At 48.6% G+C, this 25,718-nt stretch overlaps 1 protein-coding gene across 1 annotated transcript in view; it reads right to left on the reverse strand.

Annotated features, from left to right (window-relative positions):
- Positions 1-25,718, reverse strand: part of ALOX5 (arachidonate 5-lipoxygenase) — a 49,652-nt gene that overhangs the window by 15,251 nt on the left and 8,683 nt on the right. The window contains exons 3-6 of the mRNA XM_043596874.1: positions 23,320-23,401; positions 12,575-12,697; positions 2,064-2,170; positions 111-283 (exon numbers count right to left, since the gene is read on the reverse strand). Coding sequence (XP_043452809.1) covers positions 111-283; positions 2,064-2,170; positions 12,575-12,697; positions 23,320-23,401 — 485 coding nt within the window. The remainder of the gene's footprint in view (positions 1-110; positions 284-2,063; positions 2,171-12,574; positions 12,698-23,319; positions 23,402-25,718) is intronic.

Below are 25,718 nucleotides of genomic sequence, written 5' to 3' on the forward strand. Positions count from 1 at the left end.
GCCTGTGGGCTGGCGAGCACTGGCCAGCAGAAAGCGGTTTCCGCTTGACAGAGGGTGACCTGGCCACTTGAGCTGGCCCTGGCCAGCATCACCAAACAACCCGGTCCTACCTCGATCTCCTGCTCCAAGGTGAGGTTCCTCTCCAGGCTGCACTCCACCATCTCCGTGGTCACAGGGAACTTCTCGGGCAGCTTTGTACAGCGCTGGATCATCACCGGGTTGCAGCCATTCAGGAACTGGTAGCCAAACATGAGGTCTTCCTGCCAGTGCTTCATGACTCGCTCTATGGGGGAGAAGATCGTGGCCCTGCCTGAGCTCCGAGTGGGGGCAACCCAGGCTGCAGCCCTCCCGACCCTGGCTGGTTGGGCCAGAGTCGCTGCTGGGTCCCTTCTCCCAGGTGTTTGCTGCACAGCTGGTCAACCTGGAACTCTGCTTGCTGTGCCCAACTGCTTGGCCACCGGGTCAGGCCATGGCACCACCTTGTCATCCCTGAGCTGCCCTTCGCGGCTCAGAAGGTTCCGAGGAATCCCTTTCTCAAGAACAAAACCAAAAATGGGCAAATGGGATCATGTCAAATTAAAAACCTTCTGCACGGCAAAGGAAACAGTCCACAGAGTGAAAAAACAACCTGCAGAATACAAGACACTTGCAAACTGCACATCTGATAACGCATCATCTCCAAAATCAGTAAAGAACTCCTACAACTCCACAGCAAAAAACCCTGATAACCTGATTAACAAATGGGCAAAGGACTTGAACAGACATTTCTCCATAGAAGACATGCAAATAAATGGCAGGTATATGAAGAGATGCCCGATGTCACTAATCATCAGGGAAATGCGTTTCAGAACAATGAGATATTGCCTCACACCTGACAGGATGGCTGTTATAAAAACAAAAGACAACAGGTGTTGGTGAGGACACGGGGAACCTGGAACCCTTGTGCATGGGTTGGTGGGAATGCAAAATGCTTGGCCGATGTGGCAAACAGTAGGGTGGCTTCACAAAAAATTAAAAATAGAACTTCTGTAGGATCCAATGATCCTGCTTCTGAGTATTTATCCCAAAGAATTAAAATCAGGATCTGGAAGCGAAATCCGCACTCCCATGGTCACCGCAGCACACTTCATAATAGCCAAGATGCGGAAACAACCTAAGTGTCCATTTACAGAGGGACAGATAAAGCAAGTGTGTTGTATACATATGATGAGATAGCATTCAGCCTTAAGAAGAAGAAGGATATTCTGCAATATGAGATGAACGTCGTGGGTGAACGTGGAGATGACATTATGCTGAGTGAGATCAGCCGGTCACAGAAAGACAAATATCACACGATTCCACTCACATGTGCTGTCTAACACAGTCAAGCCCATAAAATCAAGGAGTGGGCTGGTGGCTGCTGGGGCCGGGGACGGGAAGTGGGGAGATACGGATCAGTGAGTGTAACATTTTAGTTAAGCAAGATGGATATGTTCTAGAGATCTGCTGTACAACATTGTGCCTCTGGGGAAAAAGGGACTCAAGGCCTTCCACCCCGGATGGAGGGAGACGGAGGGGGATGGAGGGGAGCAGAGGCGGGGGAGTCTTGGGGAGGAGTCCACAAAGGCAGTTTTCACCTGGTGCTTACTTCAGTACCCGTCCCTCACCCATCATTCCCATTTCCTTATGTTTCTGTTGCCGTGTTTTCCTTCCGTGCTATCCCTGGCAAGTACAATGCTATTGCTTCACCAAACACATCCTACTCCAAGGGAACCCAAAGTCGCTTTCATGCAAATCCTTAAAACACAAGCTCCGTTCTGCCTTTACTCTGCTCAGAAGTGCCACAAATGGCCGATTCGTGTAAACACAAAGCTCTGATATTTCTGAGACTTGATGAAGCGAGGGTGAGGGTGATCAGTCTTGAGTGTCCAAAGGAGGAGAAACCTCTGGGCAGGAGGGTGAAGGCCAGTGAACGCGGGACCCGGGGCACGGGTGCCCAGCCTGTAGGAGCGGGGCGGGACAGCCCTTTCCAGTTCCCAGGCAAGTCTCCCCAGCACCACGAGAGACCCCAAAGGCACACTCACCCGAAATAGTGTTGCTGATCTTGACGAAGATTTTCTCGAAGTCGGCAAAGTCGCTCCAGGAAGACTGGAACATGTGCATGAAGCGGTTGATGAACAGGTTCTCCATCCTGCAGACCAGGAGACAGCATCCCCACTGGCACTCGCTCTGGCCTTGCCCCCCTCTGCAAAGCCCCTTCATATTGTGGTCTCATGAGGCCTCTAGACACCTCCTGGGCAGCAAATCAATGAACCCAGGGCAGCTCTGAGGGGGCAGCTTTGTGGAACCAGGACGGAAACAGGTACCTACACCGATGCTCTCCCTACGGCATCTCCCCTATGAAAGAGACTGGCCGCTGCCCTTGAGAACTGTCCACAGTGCCTCCTGTCCCATCCACGCCTGCTTTCGTCCATGCCTCCATTCATTCACTCATCAAACTTTTGCTGCCCCCCCTCGGTGCAAAGCGTCCAGGCACAGAGCACCGTTATCTCCTCTGCAGCTGCTCTACCTAGTCTCCTGGGGTTTTAGGGGATGAGGGATTCCATAGAGCATATCCTTTGCTTTCTGCTTAACTCTGGCTCTGTGCCTGGTGCTGAGGGAGATAGTTTTCCAAATGCTCGTTACACAGGATAGCAAAATAAGCCAGGACAGGAGCTTGATGAATTTAAAATGCAGGCTGCAGGTACTCAAGAGTGAGATCTGAGTGGCCTGAGCAATCCCAGGGGCTGGCTGGAGGAGGCGACTGTGGGATGGGCCTGGGGAAGGTGGGGAAGAGTGAGAGGTGTCCCAGACCTCCCTACCAACTCAAGCAAGATGGAGGACAGAGGCAAGGGAATTCTGGCCAGTGCTCATGGGACACACTCTGCCTTAGTTTCTCTCTCTCGGCCACACCCACCGCTGAGGATACCAGGCAGTTATCGTGTCTCTTCCCCACTGTCAATGTTCATTGTCCACTCCTCCAGAGTCGAAGACTCCTACCTGTATGTCCTCGCTTGGGGCTTTTCATGGAATACCCAGTGCCCCTTTTGTCACCTCCTGAGCCTATCGGGTGTCTGGAGGGCTTGCCTGGAGTACCCCCAACTCCTCCTTTGATCTCAGGGAAGTCGCCCCTTCCCCAGACCGGGCTGCCTGTGATGCTGTGTCTGCAGTGCTGATGGCAGATTAAGTACAGTAAACACGAATACCTGAGTCTGCCTTAGTCCCCTGGAGGGCAAGGGCGAGTCTGCGTTGCTCAGTGCTGAGCCTAGACCTCCAGGTGCTCCGGTGGCTCAGGAAGCAGGGATCACTGAGCAGGGCAGTGCAAATACCTGGGGCAGGGGACCAAGCTGGCCGGCACCAGGGAACTCCCCTTCCTATCCACCCACCTCCCAAGCAGAGCCCAGCCCCTCCTGGAAGCAGTAGCCCTAGCCCATGCAGGCCCGGGGAACCTCCTTGGACTCACTACTTGGGGGATGAGGGGGATAGGGGAGGTGCTGGCTGGGGCCCAAGTGCTGTCACAGAAAGGCTCAGGAGTCCCAAAGCCACCGCACACCTTTGCCAGCAGAATCAAAGGACTGAAGTTTGGGTGTTTTGTCCAGAGTCCACCTGGCTGATGGGGACAGATGGCTGTCTCATTGCAGGCGAGGCACCAGGGAGCATGCATGAGGGCAGCAAGTCTTTGTGACTGAGTGCAGCGACTTGGCAGATAAGCAGGAAACTCAGGGGGCCCCTCCCAGCCCTGCCAGACATGGAAAAGGCACCCGAGGCAGAACATGACATGCCTTTATGACTCCCCTCCGCATCCCCCCTCAGTCTCACAAATGCCACCCTGGGACCCCCTAGGAGCCCACACTGCCCAGGAGCGAGCCGAGGGGCCACGAGCCTGGTAGCCTCGGTGGGCCTTGACTTCTCTGTGAGTTGGATGACCCAGCTGCCTTGCAGGCTACTGACAGGCTGTAGTCCTTGGAAGGTGCTGGAGTGCAGCCTGGGTAGAGTGGCAGACACAGCAGGTGCTCAGCACCCCGGGGGGCTGGAGAATGATGCTGGTGTCTTCCTCTAGGCTGGTGTCTTCGACCCTTCTACCCCAACCCCTCCCCAGGAAGGAGGACCTTTTACACACGTGCTTGTTTTTTGTGTTTTGGGGTTTTTTGGGGGTTTTCCCCACACATGTTTATTTTACACACTTGCTTTTGTGCCTCACCACTGCTAGGCAGACCCCCAGGGAAGCTTCTTTCAGACTTGTTGCCCCTTCCTCCTCCACCTCCCCCGTCGGCTGAGCCTCCTGGCACAGAACCACTGTTAAACTAGAGGAACAAACGTCCCTGTGACACCCACTGTCAGATGGAAAAGGACTCATCTCTGAGGGAGGAGACGCCTTCCCAGGCCTCTACAATCCCGGCAGCCCCAGCCCAGCCCAGTACGAGATGGTGCCCAGGAAAGAGGTCCTCGGCCCTGGGGGATCTTGTGAGGAACCGGGGATGAGTCACAGCCCCATGTGGCTCACGGTCTCCCCATCTGGGTCTCTCTGACTTCAAAACAGAAAGCTGGCACTGACAACACGGTGGGGTGTGGCAGTACTCGGAGGAAGCCAGAGACTCAGAAAGAAGTGGAATCAGGAGGAAAATATTTGCATGTCATCTACAGGCAAAACATTTCCACATGCTTATCGCAACAGGAATACCGGGGTTTCAAAGGTCTGTTATGGCATGAAGAGGACCTGCCCAAAAGAGGGCACCTGGCTCACGCAAGGTCACACAGCCAGACAGGAACGTGCTTGCTCTGAGGCAGGACAGAGGAGAGCCCTCGTCGCCTCTGCTTCCCCTGCCCCTTTCCTTCTAACAGCTTCTCCATTTTCCACTTCACAGTTTGGCTGTTTGGAGTTGGGGGCAAAGCTTCCTGAGGAGGGCTAGCCGCGTTCCAGGCAGAGCAGGTGGCCCGGAGGACACAAGCCACCGGAGTTATCCAGAAGTGGCACGGAAACGACTGCCCCGAGCTGGAGGTTCAACGGGGAGGGTGTCTCTGGCGACCTCGGCCACAAGTTTGTTTTCCGCAGGCGGGACCGGGTTTAACCATGGGCACAGTGGCATGCTATGGCGTAGGCTGTGGGGATGCAGGCTAGCGAGGCTCTGGGTCTGTGGGTTCTATCAGGAACTGTCCATGCACAGGGGACTGCCAGGCACTGGTCGGGGGCCGGACCAGGGAGTCTCAGAACCCCTGACCCAAGTGTTTGTGTTTGGACACAAATCTGCATGGGGCTGGGAGTCCCCGACAGATGGCAGCTGAGATGGTGCTGGCCAGCACAGGGGTTAAGGGCCCGGCCTAAGATCCCAGCCCCATCGCCTCCCGGCCACGTGGCCCTAGGCGAGTCCCTAATCTTGCTGTGGCTCGGTTTTCTCTTCTATGAAACGGGCATATGACTGCCCCCGCCTCGCAGGGCTGACATGATGTACAGAAAACACTGGTACATAAAAAGAATTCCACAAACATTAGCAAGTCGTGCCATAATTATCACTCACTGTTAATATTAAAGGCTGCAGCCTTAGGTACTGGCGTTCCGGGGGACCAGCAGACAAGTCCAAAATCCTGTCTGCAGCACAGCACTTTACCCTCTTCCTTCCACTGGGTCTTCCTCTCTCATTCACTCATCCTCTTTCTTCCTTCACACCCAATTCACAGAAGAATCCTCACCTCCTTCCTGGTCTTTTCTTCCTGTCCTCTTTGTCCCCGGAAAGTGCTCTCATCCAGGGCACTGGTGACTTCCTAGCGGCTGCATCCGAAGGGCCCTACAGCCCTAACCTCCCCCGATCTCTCTAGTGCATCTGACAACCAGCTCCTTTCTTCTTGACACTAAAATGCTGAGCCTCTTGGACCACCACGGTACTTTCCCCCCCTCCCCCTCTCAGGTAAAGGCTGGGCTCCTTGCCCACCTTCTGACCATTTCCCCACACAGACCTCTACTCTGGTCCCCCTGGCTCACCAGAATCCTCACTGCCTAAAATGCCATCCCCTCTACTCCTCCAATCAGCATAGTAAACTCCTATGCATCCTTCAAAACCCAGGTTGGGCATCTTCTCTCTTGGAAAGCATATTTCTAATGCAGTCCCCCTCCCCCCCCTGAGTTACTTCCTCCCCTACACTCCTTTCCTAAGGAACAGCTACTCCATGCTATTATGATGAACTATCCACAACTTGGTCCCACTATACTGTGAGTTTCTTGGAGCTGGACCAAAAGGCCACTTTTGATTCCTCTCTGGCCCCACCCCACCAGGAGCTCAATAAGCATTTGTCAAAGGAGGAGCAGGAGTGGCTCCTCCAGCCCTGCGCCCATAGGGGTAGAGGAAGCCCAGCAGAGCTAGCAAATGGGCAGGGGCAGTGCCTGAGGAGGCAGCTCCCCAGCCGGCTCCTGCCTCGGGCTCAGGAATGAGGAGAAAGTCCTCCCTAGCATCCAGAATGGAGACACTCGAGGGAACTCACCTAACGGTGTGCCGGACAGCACCGTGGGGCCACTGCAAACAGGAGCTCACTTAAATCTCTTAATTCTAGCAGCTAGGCCTCATCAGTCTCATCTTACAGAGAGGAAACCGAAACAGCTCTCCCAAGATGACAGCTAGAGTTTGAATCAACCCTGGTTGCCAGGCTCTAAATGAGGCAACCTTTTGCTTTGAAGGGTAACAAGTGATGGGTTGATACTTGTTACTGTAATTTTAAGATGAGTAGATTTTTTTTTTTTTCCCAGGAAAGCAAAGTACGACCACTCGCTGCTCTGAGTCAGGTCCAGAGACCAGCACGAGGGCTTGCTGGGAATGCAGACTCTCTCCCCACTCAGACGCCCTGATCAAAACCCGTGTCTACCAATGTCCCACACAGATCCACGTGCATGAGAATGCTTGAGAGAAGGTGTCTGGACTCCTGTTCCCTCACTGGGCAGCCTGGCTGATTGCTTGTCCTTACCACCTTAAGCAAGGATGGCTTGGGGCAGCTGCCCAGTGTCCGGGAGGAGCTCAGCTACTGTAGAATGAGCCTTGCAAAAACAGCCACATTCAGTTAAAACTGCACCTTCCTTTACTGAGTTTGTTTCATGGCAGGAGTTGGCGTTTTCTTTTTCTAGTCCCGGGGCAGGCTTGAGGTAGACGTGGGGGAGGGGCACGGGAAAAGAAAAGACAGGGACCACTGGTACTGAGAACAGTTCCAGGGTCCAGGCATACAGTAGGCACTCCATAAATGCCAGTGGAGCTAACTAAAGTGAAGAGCTGAGAAGGACACAGGGGAGTGAGGAAATAAGAAGGGGAAAGGTCCTCCTCCCGCCTGTGCCCTGTGGGACACCTGCTCCGTGGGGTCTCCCGCCCAGAAAGGCAAGCCAGTCTGAGGAATTGGGAGAGCACAGGGGCCTTAAACAGATTTCTTTACACCAGCATTTCTCAAGGCCTAACAGTCTTGGAGAGCAGGGGTTCTCAGTGGTCCCCAGACCTACAGCATCAGCATGCGTGGGACCTTGTTAAAAATGCAGATTCTTAGGCCCTGCCTCAGACCCCCTGAATCAGAAACTCTGGAAGTTGGGTCCAGAAATCCAGATTTTTAACAAGCCGCCCCCCCCCGCCCCGCCCTGAGAATTCTGCTGCAAGCTACGGTTTGAGAACCACTGCAGAAGACGTTGCAAGGTCTTCCAAAGTAATCTGATGGCCGAACACACCCTTTTTTAGGGAAACCATACTTAATGCTTTGTTATGTCTTCTTTTATGATCCTTTTTAAAAAATTTTTTTAAAATTTATTTTTGAGAGAGTGCAAGCAGGGGGAGGGGCAGAGAGAGAGGGACAGAGGATCCAAAGCAGGCTCTGTACTGACAGCACAGAGCCCGGTGTGGGGCTTGAACTCACGAACTGCGAGATCATGACCCGAGCCAAAGTCGGACACTCAACCGACTGAGCCACCCAGGCGCCCTTTTTATGATCCATTTTTAACAACAACAACAACAAAATGCTACTTTAGCAAATATAATTGAAATTCCCCAGGTTGTCTGCCTTTTAGGGGGGAGGTCGCCCCCCCTCCACATTTCCCCAACATATTTATCTTCCAATGGGACGCATGTCTGATTGTCTACCAAATTTGATAGAGGTAAACAGGGTTGATATATAGACATCCAGACATCAGTTAGAAGGAGGGCATACACGGCTTTTAAAATTTCCCAGATCAGGGGCTTTTGGGTAGCATTTGTGAAGTTAACGGAAGAACACTATTTTCTACGAGTGCTTCGGTCACGTGGAGCCGACTTGTTTCTGAGCTGGGATGACACTAAGAGGGCGTGAGGTCTTCTTCCTGCACAGAACCCATCACGGCTTTGGTTTCTGGAGAAACGAACAGCCCCACCCCAGGCCCCACCACCCTGCTCCCCCTCTTCCCCCCTGCGCTGGAACTCTGCCCCATCCACTCATCCCCTCTATCCCCTCTAGGCTCCTGACCTTCTTCATCTCAGACACCTGATCCCTTCTTTTCACCACCAACTCCCCTCAAGGAGCTGCCGTACATGTGATTTTGCCTGGTCTCCAAACAAGCAGCAGAGACTTGTCTAGGGGGCCGGGAGCAGGGGGTAATGGGGTTACAGCTGTCAGACCACACTCCCCCCGGCCCCTCCCTGGCACAAAGCCTCTGGCCCTTGGCCCTGAGCCTGGATGGCACCTCCAGAGGCTGCCTGGGGCTTTCAACCTCAGCAATGCCCCTAAGCTGAACTCATCTACCCCCTGCTTCTTCCCCACCCCAGCTTCCCTTTTTTTTTTTTTAAGTTTATTTATTTATTTTGAGAGAGAAAGAAAGCACAAGTAGGGGAGGGATAGAGAGAGGGAGAATCCCAAGCAGGCTCTGCACTGCCAGTGCCGAGCCCAACGTGGAGCTCAAACTCAGGAACTGTGAGATCATGACCTGAGCTGAAGTCGGTTGCTCAACCGACTGAGCCACCAAGGCACCCCCGCCCCCTCATCAGCTTCCCTTTGTAACGATCACTCCATTTGCCCAATAATCCAGATGCACACGTCAAGGATGCCCTGGGTGCCCCCCTCAGTCTCTCCCCATTTTGATGAATTCCAACGGGATCCCGGGTCCATCCACACCACATCCTGCATTCTTCCCTACTCTCCCACTCCCCGTCTTCGGTCAGCCCCTTCCCCACCTCTGGGCTCTCTCATCAGGCCCTCAAAGGCTGCCAGGCCACACTTCTGCAACGTGGCTCTGACTTCTCGCCTGTCTCCCTGTTTCTCACCGAGCACTGCAAATGCAGGTCCAGAGCAGTCCATGAAGGCTGTAACCGTGCTCCCCCCGCCCCCCAGGAATATGTCTGTGCTTACGGCGAGGTGCCCCTGTGACTTTGGGGAGAAGGACGCTCCTTCAAGGAGCTGCCTCCACCTGGTCTCATCTGGCAGGAAATGCACAGTGGGTAAGGGTTGAGCACCTTGGTCTTGACACCAGGCTGGTGACCTCTCCCAGAACTCAGTCATATTTCTGCACTGTTCTACCTTACCAGGAAGGAAGCTCTTTTTCTCAATTTCCTTTAAAGGTACATTCCCTTATCAGCCTGCCAACCTCCTGCAATCGAACTCCGGGGCTGCAAACAGTGAGTAAACATACAAGCTGCTCCTGCTTTGATGCCCCCAGGAAATGTCACAACTCACTCGGTTCTGTGAGCAGGCCCAGCCACAGCTGACCTCTGACCAGAGCTGACCCTGCCAGAGCATCCTTGTCCCATCCCTCTAGGCCCCTGCCTGTGTGCCTGGCTGGTGACAAGGCCAAGTCAGATGCCCTTCTACTGTGAAGCCTTCCTGGACTCCGTGACAAGGTAACACCAGACAGAGTGACGGTAGTGACAGTCCCTCTATGAGTCCTTGAGGGGAGAGGCTGATCTGAGGGCAGGTGCTCGGCCAGGTCCTGGCTGGCCTGACCCCATTACCAAAAATGGATGGAAATTAATGCTGTTTTTAGGGAGAAATTTCTCTGTGCAGAGTTGACACATGGCCCCATTACATTCTCACAATGACCCCGAGTAGGAGCTGTGGGTGAGACACTGAGGCTCAGAGATGTTAGCTTCCCAAGATCACCTTCCACTGGCCTAGAGCCCTCTCCCATGCACCCCTCATCTCCCTGGGGTGGGGGTGGGGTGCTTTGAGCTACCTCCCTGAGGTCTAGTCCCCTTGGCTCAGGCTGTGCTCTCCTCGAATGCAGGGACACATCTCTTATCTCCTTCTTAGAACCTCATGGTCCTTAGCCAGCAGAAGTGGGCTTAGCTGATGTGACCAGCTGTGCTGTACCAGGAGGGGCTGAGGGCCCATCTCAAGATTTCTTAGCTGTGTTCCTTCCAAACAGTCCATAGCTCAAGGGGCCAAGTTACACGGCAGATGTGGAGAAAGGTGGGTCGATGTGTCATTGGAGAAACGGTGGTTTGTGTGGCCAGTGCTGGGGAGCACAGGGGAGGAGACCTCACTCAGGCCTAGGGGCTTCTAGGCGCTTCTTGGAGAAGGGTCACCTCATCCAGGTCCTTAAAAATGAGGAGTTGGATTTCTCCAGGCCAAGAAAGGAAGGATGGTATTTGAGGTGGAGGAAATAGCTCATGCAAAGCAAGGGCACGAAGATGCCCTGCAAACTGGTGCTGGGCGCACATGGCTAAAGCGTCCTGTGCATCTGGGGGCAAGGGAGAGGGCAGGGGAGCTGGGCAGAGAGGTCTGGACTCTCGCCTGTAGTTGGGGTAATCACTGAGGGATTTTAGATGGAGGAGTAAAAGAATTAGATTTGCCCTTATAGAAGGAGCCTCCAAAAAACTGTATGTGTGCTTGAGAACGAACTTCCAATTGCTGTGTGGGATGGATCCTGGGGAAGCAGGTCGAAGGATGTTCCTGAGTGTCCTGGGGAGAGATGACAGAGCTGGGAGGGAAGGAGATGCACTTGGAGACCCCAGGAAATAGACGTGATCCCACATCCAATTGAGTGGAGGATGAGGCCAAGGGAGGCATTGAGGCCAGTGGTTTCAACCCTGACTGCACACTGGAATCCCCGCGGGAGCTCCACTGGAGCCCCGCGGGGCTCTGCCCTACCAAAGCCACCTGCCCTTGGGGATCCCTGGGTGGGAAATCAGATGTTTAATTGCCCTGATGTTTCCAGGGAACCAGATGTTGGGTACTACTGCATTACTAGTCCAGATGTTGGGTTTTAATTTTTCTCCCCAGTTGGTCCCAACTGTAGCAGGGGAAAAAATCCCCAGCTTTGGACCCAAAGAGATCTGAATGCAAATTCGGGTTTTGCTGATTTCTGCCTGAATGACCTTAGGCAAATTCCTTGACCTGGATCCAGGTTATTTACCTGGAAGCGTTCAAGAACAGTATCTACCTCCCAGCGTGGCTGTGAAAGTGAAAACAGATGATTCTAGTAGAAAATGCCACACCTATGAGCCCGGCCCTCGGCAGAGGCTTGCTAAGTGTTAGACCCCTACCACTTGTTCCCTCTCAGGCAGCCTGAGGGACACCAGTGCAAACGGCCTTGCTAATGTGAGGGGGTTCCCTACAGAGGCTGATTGTGAGGCTGTGTGTGTGTGTGTGTGTGTGTGTGTGAGCGCTTCCAAAATGTCCAGAGGAAGAAGACTTTGGCACAGGCCTGAGTGTGGTCTCTTGTGCTTACCTTTCAGAAGTCTGACCAGAAGACGCCCTTCTCAAGGGGAGCAGCTGGGCACTGAGCAAATGTTGCCCCAGGATATGCCTACCTGAGGCCAGGGCCCCGTCCCGGGAGACTCTCTTCCTGGCTGTGGGGCTGGCCTGGCACCAAGAAGTGCTGAAGCTCCACAGGTCATTCTATGGCTCCATCAGGTGGCAGAACCACGGATGGAGAGTTTTCTAGATTTGTATGCTTGCGGGAACTCCCCAGAGTGTCAAAGTACAACTTCAAAGGCTCCTCCACTAGCCCTGGGACGGGGCTGGGGCTCCCTGTTTTTAACAAGCACCCAAGGAGTCTCAGGGTTTGGCACACTTTAAAAGCCCTGCCGTTATTCAACTGCAAAGAAGGAGCACAGAACTTGGATCTCTGCCATTTGTTAGCAGGGGCCACTGGGCAAGGTACGTGACTTCCTTATTCCTCAGATTCTTCAACTGCAAAGGGAGGATAATCGTGCCTACCTCAAGGGGTTGTTGTGATAGACAACCCGGGGGGATGGGTGTCAGCGATCAGCACAGGCGTGGTGGCCATTACTACCGCAGAGCCCTTCTCTCCAGGGGACAGCGTGGACCCTCTCCAACCCCGAATCGGCTATAGGGGGATGAGATATGGGTAGGGTGGGCACTCCAGGTAAAGACCTCTACCTTGGGCTGACAACAGAGCTATGTTTGGTGTCTGGAGCCATCCAGGTTATAACTTTGTTTAGATACAGGCTACCCTGCGGTTGCACATCGGATACAACCAAGTGATTTGGGAAGACCAGCTGAGCTGCTCCCCAGCCCAGAGCTCCCACAAGGAAAGGACTGAGGGTTCCATCTGCGGCCCTGGCCCCTGGAGGGACTGCCCAGCATCCTTAGGTTCTTGGAAACTCACGCTTTGGAGTAGTTCAGAACGAAGTCCACACCCTTCTCACTATCAAACTGGATGTCTCGGGGTAGATCCTTGTGGTATTTGGCATCGATACTCAAGGGGAAGCCAGGGTTCCACTCCATCCATCTGAGCATGAATAAAAAGAAGAAAACTGTGTAAAATGCCTGGCCTTTGGGCTGGCCCCTCAGACTAAAGCCTGCCCCTGCGGTCTGAGGATGTGCCCTCCGTCAGGCCGAGACGTTATAGCTGAGTGTACATCCGTGACATACTGGGACCCCTCCCGGGGTCCGGCAGTAGCCTGCTTTGCTGTGCCCTGAGCTTCACAGCAGGAGGTGTGAGGTCCCCTGAACCTGAGACTGGGCTCACAGCAGAGGAGTGGCGAGTGAAGTAGGTGTGCGCCACTGCGTAAAAGGAAGCTGAAAAGGAAGCATCAGAAGACCTCACGGATTTGACGGGACATTCAACTGCCTGTCTCCTCGGCACAGAGTTGCCTTGCCGGTCACCGGAGGTAGAAAGGGTTGAGGCCGCTCCACTTCCAGGCTGAACTGAACAGCCAGTGTCCCACCAGCTCGGTCAACGTGCCCCTGGACTGTGTGTGGTGGCTGGGGAAAGGGGACAGTGGGCACGCCTTCCAAGTAAGGTGTCCAGGGCAGCACGGTGATTGGACTTCGGACACAGACTGCTGCCAGTGGCAGGTTTGGTGACTGTTAAAATCAAAATAGCTCCCCCCCAAGACAGGCCATGCACTGTATCCAGCCCACATTTTCAGATACCGGTGTCCTTGAAACTTATCCTGCAGCATTGGGCACTTACATTTTGTTTTTTAAATTTTGCTGTTTTTTTTCTTACGGCAAAACCAAAACTAACCCAAAGTGTCTGTTCCTTTAGGGCAGGGAAAACGATCTCGTATTTATTTAAAAATCAAAATTTACATTCTGGGTTAACAGCTTTTCACTTGTATTCCTAACTCTCCTTTTCTGAAACCTTTCTCACAACAGAAAGTAAAGCACTGAGAGTTGAGGTCATGAAAAAGTCTGGAGTCCCTTTAATATCATCTTGTGCTATTACTGTCCCCAAAATCCCCATGGTTTTTCATGCTGTCCTGTTGGCCAGGTAAGACTCCCATTGGGACCACAAGAGGCGAACAGGAGCTAGGTATGGTCGCCCGGAGCAAATGCATTTTGAAAAACATTTTCTGTTGCATGGCACTGTCATTTATCACTGTTGGTTTACTTACAGTATTCCATTTTCCTGGGCTTTAAGAAAATCTTCTCTATTTGTTGTTTGTATTAACACCAACGCTGATAAAATGTAGACAAGTGTACAACGTCAGCTAATCTACTGATTTTTCCCCCTTTGTTTTAGAAAATAATTGTTTTTCTTGGAACCTCCTGCCCCACTGCTGTCCCCCCCACCTCCTGAAGGTGGCAGCACTAATGGATGGACGCGCCCACCTTCCGTGGTCTGGAGACTACCGCCTCTCAGTGCGTGGAGACTGTGCGGTTTGCCAGCTCTCCAGCAGACGCCTGTGTCCCTTTTCCAGTACAGGCCACTGCTACCTGAGACAGCTGACAGGCTGACCTGCACAGGGGCCAAAGATCTTCGTGCCCGTAGATAAACAGGCAAAGAAAAAAAATCACACTCCACAAGGAGTTGAACACGCCAGGCAGAGGAAATGAAGATGCAAAAAAGACATTTAATTTCTTTTTTTAAAGACATTTAATTTCTTAAAAAAAGAAGTGTTAAAGAGATACAGTAGAATGTAAAAAGATTTTCTTTTTTTTCCTTTTTTAAAAGTAGACCCCATGCCCAACGTGGGTCTTGAACTCACAACCCTGAGATCAAGAGTCAGATGCTCTACGGACTGAGCCAGCCGGGTGCCCCTAAAAAGACCTTCTGCAGCCACAAAACATGATTTCTGAATTGAAAATTCAACAGAGAAATGGGAAAAGAGAAGAGTCACTGTGAGATCTAATTTGTTTCCTGTACAAAATGTATTCATTAAGGAAGTAATTACTGAGCACCTGTCATGTGCCAGGCACTGCTCTGTACAAAATGGAAGAAAACATAACACAAATACAGAGCAAAAACACAAAGAAATGGAAGCCATGATGGGGATTACGGAGGGCACTTGTTGTGATGAGCACCGGGTGTTTTATGGAAGTGATGAATACTGTATACCTAAAACAAATATGACACTGTATGTTAACTAACTGGAATTAAAATAAAAAACTTTAAAGGAAAAGAAAACACAAGAGACATGAAAGGCAGACCTAGAAGATTTAATATGCAGAGACTAAGAAGTCCAAAAGGAGAGAGAGGAATATAGAGAGAAGTGAAAATCAAGAAATAAGAGAAAAACTTTCTTAAGTTGAAAAGACCTCAATTTTCTGAGTAAGTCCTAGGTAGAAAGAAAGGGGGAAAGGGCATGTATAGATATATACTTATTACATATTAAAATGTCAAAGAGAGAGAAGACTGTGGGGGTAGGGGGAGAAAGAGGGAGGGAAACAGAGAAAGTAGGGAGGGGGAGAGGGAAGGAGGGAGGGGATGGAAGGGAGAAGGGAAGGAAAAAGAAGTGTGGGGAGAGAGGGGAGGGAGGGGAGAGGGAGGGGGAGAGAGAAGGGAGGGAAGGGGAAAGGGGAGGGAGGGAGAGGGGGAGGTGGAGAGGAAGGGAGGTGGAGAGGAGAGGAAGGAGGAGGGGGAGGGAGGGGGAGAGGAGAAGTGGAGAAGGGAGGAAGGAGGAGGAAGGAGGGGGAGAGGGGAGGGCGGAAGAGGGGGGAGAGGGAGAGGAGGAAGGAGGCACACAGAGACCAAACAACTTTAATAGGATGGAGTAAGTGGGAGTGGAGCTCAGAAACTGGCTTCAGAGCCCATGCACATCCCACCAGGCTGTGCCAGCTCTGTGTGCTATGGACATCATCCCTGGGCAGTAGGAAGGAATGTGTTATGTAATAAGTGACACCGGGATGTTTGACCCCCTACTTCACATCATGTATAAAGATACATGGCAGGTGAGTTAAAAGCCTAATGTTAAAAAACGAAATTGTGGGGCGCCTGGGTGGCGCAGTTGGTTAAGCGTCCGACTTCAGCCAGGTCACGATCTCGCGGTCCGTGAGTTCGAGCCCCGCGTCAGGCTCTGGGCTGATGGCTCGGAGCCTGGAGCCTGTTTCCGATTCTGTGTCTGCCTCTCTCTCTGCCCCTCCCCCGTTCATGCTCTGTCTCTCTCTGTCCCAAAAATAAATAAACGTTGAAAAAAAATTAAAAAAAAAAAAAACGAAATTGTAAAAGTTAGACAAAAATATAGGTATATTTATGTAACACTGGGGTGGGGAGGGCCTTGTTACGTAAAGCAGGAAACCCAAAAGTTATAAAGGAAAACCAATACATATCGTTAAGAAAATAAAGAACTAAAATCTGCGACACAAGCAACAGTAGACAAATGACATATACCATACTCATAACGAAAAGGTGCTATCCGAACACACAAAGGGCTCCTTTAGATGAATAATAACGAGGACACAGAAAAATGAAGCATATAAATAGACAATTCAAAGAAGAGGCAATGCACAGAGGCTTAACTCACCAGTGGTCAGGGGAATGCAGATTAAAACAACCATGGGGTCCAATTTAGGGGTTTTTAGATTGTCAAAAATATAGAAGATTGACATGATCAGGTATGTCATATATATACATATACAACTGGAAAATTGCACCAAAAATTACTATAACATTGTGAGAAAGGATTTTTGTTAGTACTTTTAAAAATGAAACTGCTAATTTGACCCAGCAAGCTGAGTTCTGGAAATTAATCTAACAGTAATGAAATCACCAGGACATCAAGCTGCTTGTACAAGGTTGCCTCTTGCCACACTGTTGGTAATGCCAAATACACACACACACACACACATACACACACACACACACGAAGCAAACAACAGGGGAATGGCTGAATTCACATACAGCGAGAAATATGTGGCAACGTAAGAATGAGGAAATCAATGAGATACTATTTCAGACACATCAGACCGACACCAATGAGAATGTCTCAAGATGCAAAGTGTGTCAATGATGTAGGGAAAGTGCAACCCTAAGAAACAGCTGCTAGGGGTGAAAACTGGCAAAACCCCTTTGGAATACCAGTGGCAATATCTAGAAAACTCACAGTGTGGTCTGCTATCCTGCAGGTCTACTTCTAAGAATATTCCCTAGAGAACTTCTTCCATAAGAGCACCAGGAGACAGATGAGAGAGCTCACTCTGGTGTGGCTTGTGACAGCCAGATATTAAAGACGGTCTACATGTCCATCAGCAGGAGAGTGGGTGAGCCTGGTGGTTTGTTCGTGCAATGGTGTGCTATACAGGAGCTAAGTGAATGGATGACACCTGTCTGTGTCAACCGGCTGCCCTTCAAAACAGAATGACGAGTGAAAAAAAGCAAGTCACAAGATGATCAAACGCTGTAGGTTACAAACCACTACTCTATCCGCTGCTGTGTGTGTGTGCACACCAGCCAGGTGCATACGGTCACAGTGAGAATGGGGTCAGGGCGTTATGACCTGCGTGGGCTTCTCCACTTCCCTGCCAGGCTGACTGAGGGACGAAGGCCAGCTGGGCTTGCAGCTCCCTGACAGATTGGAGACTATTCTTACTTTACTTCCAACTCTCATCTGGAAGCTCGAGAGTTCGTGTGAAAGAGGAACTCCTAGATTATGCAGACGGTGCAAAGTTCAGTGCTTCCTGAACGGAAGCAGAGGAGGGCGTCTGAAGAGGGCAGATGAGTGGAAGGAGGAAGAAACAATGACGATTAGATCTAAGAAGAGGGGTAACTATTTCACTGGAAAAGCCCTTGGCCCCATCTCCCTAGACGCTGTCAAAGCCCTGTCCCTGTGAAACAAACACACCACTGAATCCACTGCTCCCTAATAAAGGGGTACTTCCCAAAGGGTGCTCCACAGAGTACTTGTTCTGTGAGATGTTAAGAATTGTACATCCAACTCTCTTGGGAAACACTAGGTGGGAGAAAAAAATTAACCACAGTCCACTACCACAGAACTTCTCAGAATTCTCACTGCTTATGTGCATCGGGAACCTCCAGGAGGAGGAGGTGATGAACATTTTCCCAAACTTGTCTCACCACGGGGAGAAAGTTATGGGGCCGCTGCTCCAGGGCACACTTTGGAAAATACTGTGTTAAGACAACATGCCTGCAAGACTAATTTATCAGCCATTAACATCTTAGTCTGAATGACAGTGGAACTGATAAAACTTCCTGTCCACTCTCCTAACAGGACACAAACTAGCCTGATTCTCTGAAAGCTGTTTAATGTCACTGCAAACTAGGATTCCTTCTTTCCACAAGGCCAAACGCACATGGGATGCTCACTGTAGGGGCTCTGACACAGGTGGTTGAAGTGGGGAGGAAAGCTGAGGAAGGAGCTGAGAAATAACAATGTTTTAAGACGGGAATGGTGGTGCAGAGCTTTCGGACAACGCCTTGTGCACTGCACCAAACACAAAAGTCCCAGAACGCATCACATGATGTCTGAGCCCAGAGGCTCACACACGAAAGTTTTAAAATTTTTTTTTTTTTCAACGTTTATTTATTTTTGGGACAGAGAGAGACAGAGCATGAACGGGGGAGGGGCAGAGAGAGAGGGAGACACAGAATTGGAAACAGGCTCCAGGCTCTGAGCCATCAGCCCAGAGCCCGACGCGGGGCTCGAACTCACGGACCGCGAGATCGTGACCTGGCTGAAGTCGGACGCTTAACCGACTGCGCCACCCAGGCGCCCCACACACGAAAGTTTTAAAATAAACCACAAATTCATAAATCTTTAACATTACTCAAGTATAATCAGATTACCCTCCTTCACCTGACATAAAGACATAAAAATTTTATTTTAAAATTTTATTATGAAATCAAACATATAAACACATGTATGTATGTGTGGATATGTATATGTATGCACACACATGGAGAAAAATGCACAAAACATCTGTATAACCAACATCCAGATCAAGAATCAGAACGTTACCAGTATCCCCACACCGCACCTGCTTTCCAGCTTAGCCTCCCCTGATCACCGTCCTCCCTTTTATGAGAATCATTTCCTTGCTGTTGCCACTGCTATGTAACTATCCCTAAACAACAGACTTCCAAACTCTATGGATTGGTCAGACATGGTGTGCCTCACTTCCGGTATCCAACACTGTACTTGTGAGGTTTGCCTATGTTGCTCTGCAAAGCAGCAGGTCATTGACTGCCCTTCTTTTGCTTTATTGGATTAAAAAAGCCTGATATACTGCATACTCTTTGTAGGAAGTTACACCATAGAGACATACGTGGAAAGCTGTCATGGTCATCACTCCCCAAGAGCCTCGCCATAGCCCAGGTAACCATGCTGACTGGTTAGCATAAGTCCATCCATTCTTCTCCCTTGGAAGGAGTCACAGACTCAAGGTCTACAAAGGTCAAAGTAGGACCTGAAAGATGCCTTGACACAGACAGCGGACAGGTATTGGACTGAGGAAACCTGGGCCCTGTTTACTCAGAACTCCACAGCGACCATGAAACAAATTTATAGGCTGGATATAGCCCACTGACCACCGTTTTCCAGATGAGCGCTCTAGATCATGTGTTATTTCCCAAAACAGCTATATTGAGTTGTAATTTACATACAGTAAAATTCACCCCTTAAAAGTATCCTATGAAGTTTTTTAGTGTACTTACAGAATTGTGCAGGCTTCATCGAAGTCTAATTTGGGGATATTTTCACCCCAAAAAGAAACTTTGTGCCCATTAATAGTCACTGTCCGTGTCCATCCCCAACTTCCAGTCCTGGGCAACCAACAGTCTACTAATCTGTGTCCACAGACTTGCCTGTTCCAGACATTTCGTAAAATAGAATCATACAGTATGTGGTGTTTTGTAAATGACTTTCCTGTTTAGCGTAATGTTTTTGAGGTTCATCCATGGTTTAGTACGTATCCGTAGTTCATTCTTTTTAATGCCAAATAACATTCCATTATATGAATATACCACATTTTGTTTATCCATTCATCAGGTAATGGAATTTATGTTGTTTCCACCTTTGGGCTATTATAAGTGACATTGCTATGAATATTGATATAAAGCTTGTGTGAGTGTGTGTGTGTGTGTGTGTGTGTGTGTGTGTGTAGAAACCTATTTTCATTACTCTTGTGTAGCCACCATGCACAATAAGAAAAAAGGGGTAGAGCTGCTAGTACGAAGTCTGTCCAAGATTTGAGAAGCTGTGGGGCACCTGGGTGGCTCATTAGGCTGAACATCTGACTCTTGATTTTGGCTCAGGTCATGGTCCCAGGGTCGTGGGATCGAGTGCCATGTTGGGCTCTATGCTGAGTGAGAAGCCTGCTTAAGATTCTTTCCCTCTCCCTCTGCCCCACTTCCCTGACTTCCCCCTCTCTCTCTAAAAAATAAAAAAAAAATTTAAAAAAGGTTTGAGAAACTGCTAACCTGTTTTTCAAGGTGGCTGTACCATTTTATATTCTACCAAAAATGTTTGAGGGGTCCAGTTTCTCTTTTTGATTCTAGTCATCCTAGTGGGTGTGACATGCTATCTCACTGTGATTTTGATTTGCACTTTCCTGACGATTAATGATGTTGAGCATCCTTTCAAATGCTTGTGGGCCATATATTTCCTCTGGAGAAGTGCTTCTTCATTTTTTTATGGCCAAAATATTTTCCATGTATAGACATACCACATTTTATTTACAGATTCATCAGTTAATGGGCATCTGGGTTGTATTCACCTTTGGTTTTTATGGATAATGTAAACATTCATATACAAGTTTGTGTGCGGACGTATATTTTCGTTTTCTTAGGCATATGCCTACATGTGGAACTGCTGGATTATCTAGTAACTCTTGATTTAACAACTTGAGTAACTACTAGACTGTTTTCCAAAGCAGCTGCACATTTTACATTCCTACCAGGAGTGTATGAAGGTTCTGATTTCTCCACATCCTCACAACTCTTGTTATTATCTGACTTTCATAGTAAATGTGAAGTGGTAATGATTTGCATTTCCCTAGTGAATAATGATGTCAAGCATCTTTTCATGGACTTATTGATCATGTATATATCTTCCTTGGAAAAATGTCTATTCAGATCCTTCTCTATTTTTAAATTGGATTATTTGTCTTTATTATTGATTTGTAAGAGCTCTTTATATATTCTGGATACAAGCCCCTTATCAGATCCATGATTTACAAATATTTCATTCCATTCTGTGAGTTGTCTTTTCACTTTCTTGATGGTATCCTTCGAAGCACGACAGTTAAAATTTGATAACATGAGCTTATCTATTTCTCCTTTGTTGTTTAAGCTTTTGTTGTCATATCTAAAAATACTTTGCCAATGCAAGGCCATGAAAGTTTACCCCTGTCTTTTTCAATGTTTTAGTTTTAGCTCTTACATTTAAGTATTTGATCCACTTTAAGTTAATTTTTGTACGTGGGGTAAGGGTCCAATTTCATTCTTTTGCATGTGGTTAGTCAGTTGTCCCAACACCCTTTGTCGAAAAGACTATTCTTTCTCCATTGAATTGTCTTGCTGCCTCTGTTGAAAATTAACTGACCATAAATGCAAGGGCTAACTTCTGGACTCAATTCTATTTAATTTCTCTATATATCTAACCTTATGCCAATACCACAATTGTTTTAATTACCACAGCAGTGTAGTAATTCTGATATTGGCAAGTGTGAGTTCCCCAAGTTTTTTTTTCAAGATTATTTTGACTATTATGGGTTCCTTGCATTTCCTTATGATTTTTAGGATCATCTTGTCAATTTCTGCAAAAATGTTAGCTGAGACTTTGATAGGGATTGTGTTAAATATGCACACTGCTTTGGGGAGTACTGCTATTTTTATAATATTAAGTCCTCTGGTCCATGAATGTAAGATGTCTTTCACCTTATTTAGGTCTTCTTTAATTACTTTCAACAATGTTTTGTAGTTTTAATTGTGTAAGTCTTAGACTTCTTTTGCTAAGTTTATTCATAAATATTTTATTCCTTTTGATGTTACTGCACATGGAACTGTTTTGTTATCTTTATTTTCAGATTGATTATTAGCATACAGAAACACAACTGAATTGTGTATATTGATCTTTTATCCTGCAACCTTGCTGGGTTATCAGTTCCAATATTTTTTTTTGGTGAACGTTTTAGGATTTTCTACATACGAGATCATTTCATCTGTGAAAGGCAGTGGTTTTACTTATCGCTCTTTAACGTGGGTGCCCTTTCTCCCCTCTTGCCTAATTGCCCTGGCTAGAATCTCCAGTACAATGTCACACAGAAGTGGCAAAAGCTGACATCCTTATCTTGTTCCTGGATCTTAGGAGGAAAGCATATAGTCATTTCCCATTACGAATGATATGAACCAGGGACACCTACCCACCTCCACTGACTGAGTGGACTTCAGTTCAGGTCACAACCTCATAGTTCGTGAGTTCAAGCCCCACGTTGGGCTCTGTGCTGATACCTCAGAGCCTGGAGCCTGTTTTGGATTCTGTGTCTCCCTTTTTCTCTGCCCCTCCCCCCACTCGCACTCTGTCTCTCTCTCTCTCAAAAATAAATAAATGTTAAAAAAATGATATTAATTGTAAGGTTTTTTATAGGTGCCCTTTACCAGGTTGAGAAATTTCTGTTTAATTCCTTTTTTTTTTTAGCGTTATTCAATCATGAAAGAATGTTGGATTTTGTCAAATGCACTCTTATATGTCTTTTGAGATGCTCATGTGTTTCTTTGTTCTTTACTGATATGGTGCATTACATTAATTGATTTTTGGATATTAAACCAACCTTGCGTTCTTGGGATAAATCCTATATTGTATCATATCTTTTACACGCTGTTGCATCCAGTTTGCTAGCATTTTGTTGAAAATGCTTACATCTATATCCATAAGAGACATTGGTGTATAGTTTTTTTACGATGTCTTTGCCTGATTTTGGTATAACACCGATCTCATTCAATGCACTGGGATGTGTTCCCTCCTCTTGTATTTTCTGGAAGAGCTTATGCAGGATTGGTACTAATTCTTTAAGCGTTTGGTAGAATTAATCAGTGAGGTCATCTGGGCCTAGGATTTTCTTTGTGGGAAGTTTCAAAATTACTGATTCGACCTTTTAGCTTGTGATTGTTCTAGTCAAATTATTTATTCTTAAGTCAGTTTTGGTCATTCCTATCTTTCTAGGACTTCTCCATTTCACTCAAGTTATCTAATTTGTTGGTATACAACTGTCCATAGTATTCCCTTTTATACATTTTAATTTGTGTGAGGTGGGTACTGATGCTCCCTCTCTCCTACTTTAAAAAATTTGAGTTCTCTCCCTCTTTTTCTCTTGGTCTGTTAGCTAAAGATTTGCCAATTTTTTGGAGATTATTTATCACTTTTATAATAGAATTATTACCAGAAGACATAAAAAGTGAGGGGGTAATCACTACAATAGGAGGTGAAAGAACATTAATGTAAATTCAAGCTTTTGCTGCCCCATTCCCCCTAGATGCTGATATGGTTTCCCCACAGTTTTCTCCATAATGCACTTTACCATCTCTGCCTGGACAGTGGAGGTCAAGTGGAGCTTGGGGATCGAGGAGCGCTACAGGGCACTGGTGGCCTGGCCATTGCTTACCAGCAGTGGTCAGCCATACGCTGTGGGCAGAGTTCATTCAGGGCTGTCTGGTCTGACATCATAACTCACCGATACTGTTTTTGCCGTGTTTCCAGCTCTTTACGTCTGTGCTGCTTGAGAATGTGAATTTGGTCATCGCAGGCCAACTTTGCTGTGAGGAAAGGACAAGTGTGAGAAGAGCCACAGGAAGAACGGTAACAACGTCCAATATTCAGGTTTCCCTCACACACCTGCCCATGCATCATCTTTATATGCATCATCTCATTTAAGCCTCTGAGCACTTCCCCAGTTCATACGTAGGAAACTGGGGCTTCGGGAGGTTGAATAGCTTTGCCTTTGAACTTTGCCCAAGGTCACACACCGAATGAGTGGATTTTCAACACAAGACTCATATCCATGCTCTTAGCCTATTATAAAAGACAAATCCAGTGCCCCCTCTTACTGCCTGCTCATTTGGCAAGCTGGGGGCCCTGCACCTTGGAGCTCTGAGAATCATGTCCACATACATGAGCCAGGCTTGGTGGTCATCAGGATTTATGGGGGCAGGCCAATGATTCTCTGGAAGGTACAGTGTATGTAGCACGTTGCCTTAGCTTCCCCACATGTAAAATGGGTATGATAATGCCAATGTCAGGGTTATGGTAGGGATTTAGTGAGCACTTCACACAATGCTTGGCACCCAGTAAGTGGGAACAATGACTAACATTATTGTCCTTACAATCATGATGGACCTAGGCTTCCTCTTCCTCCCCCTAAGCCCAGATTCAAAGGTCTCTTGTCTCTCATCTCAGGAGTGGGGCAAGTGGCTAAAGTCAAGGTCAAGCTGCTGAGGGCCTTTAGAGCAGGAGAAGCCAGCTCATGACTACGCTTTATACTGTTATTTAGGGTAAAGCCAGTGAACACAGTGGGAGCCCAGACTAGCAAGATTCCAGAGCATCTCCTATAATAGTGCTTCTCCAGCTCTCTGTGGGTTTAAAAATTTCCGTTTAATCACAGACTGATATTTCTGTAAACTACAATAAAACTTAACTACTAGAAAAGAAATAAAAAACAAACCAAGGACATTCAAAGCATAAACCCTGTTTTTATTATAAGATGCAACGATCACAGAATAATTCTTGCAAGTTGGTATAAAAGTTTGTAAATGCCTACTCTCAGTCTCGGTACCCACCTCTTTACAGACCAACAGCTAACGGTTCCTAGCCCACACTCAGAGCACCTTCTGGCTGAGGAAGCTCCAGTCCAGGGCTTGGAATTGGGGCCCAGAGAGGAAGATCAATGGGGCACCGCTTTGTTCTCCAGTGGGGATGTTAAGCCATCCAGCGGGGGGCAGGGTTAAGGCCACTGAAGGCAAGATGAATATTAACTGACAATAGCTGCCATTGGCTGTAGGGGACACTGTTGTAGGCACTCGACATTCATCATCTCTAATCCACCTCGAAGAATTAGCTTATTTCTCAGGCACCTGGCTCTGAGGCATTGAGTCTTCAATTTCAGCAGTATGAAGAAGTCAGAACGTGTGGAAGTGCACATACCAAGTCTCAAAAGCTGTCAGCTCCATTTCTCCTGGCCCTGAGGGTGCTGGACATCTACCCCAGTGACTGATGGAACTTTTGGGAACACAGCAGGTGACAAAGCCTAGACTGAATGCCCCAGAGTTCTGGAGAGGGGGGTAGATTCCAAAAGACTGACATGAGTACCTTAATGAAGCTGTCTCTTCACATAGGTGCTCTCGATCCCTGGGACCACAGTGACAGCCCTCTGACATTTATGTTCACCCCAGGTGCAGTGGTGGAGCATTAGATTGCAGAGGTTACCATGTCGCTCATGGGCAGGGTCCCCTCATTTCCGGATTGTCCAAAGGATTGGTCATTGTGCCATGGGGTGGATTAAAGATAGCCATAAATTCTTTGACATTCTTTCCATTGAGAGGTGGGATCTATGCCCCCTTTGAGTTTGGATGGGTTCTGTGACTGCTTGGACCAACAGAATAAGGTAGAAACTACCCCCTGACAGTTTCCAGGCCCAAACATGAAGAGACCGGCAGCTTCCACTTTCTGTCTCTTGGAATACTCGCTCTTGGAAGCCAGCCACCACATAAGAAGTGCAACTACCCTGTGAGGGCCAAGCCGTGAGAAGCCCAACTCCACAGAGAAGGCTTCCAGAATGAGCTTCCAAGTGGAGAGAGAGGCCATGGAGCCCTGAGGTGCTAGACATGTGAGGCAGGAACCGTCCTCGAAGGGAGCCTTCTAGCCCATCGTCCTCAGTTGATGCTTCGTGGCTCACAGACAACCCACCCAGCTGAACCTTTCCCAAATTTCCATCCCATGATGAAAAAATGAAATGGCTGTTTAAATCCACAAAGATTGTTACAGAGGAACTGATAAGCGAAACATGCTGGATGGGCAGCTTCCATGTGCCCCTTCAGAATCTACCCTTCACCTCATCCTGTCCCTGAAGGTCCCTGA

This window comes from Prionailurus bengalensis, chromosome D2 (assembly GCF_016509475.1).
Source record: "Prionailurus bengalensis isolate Pbe53 chromosome D2, Fcat_Pben_1.1_paternal_pri, whole genome shotgun sequence".
In the NCBI taxonomy this organism is placed as follows: Eukaryota; Metazoa; Chordata; class Mammalia; order Carnivora; family Felidae; genus Prionailurus; species Prionailurus bengalensis.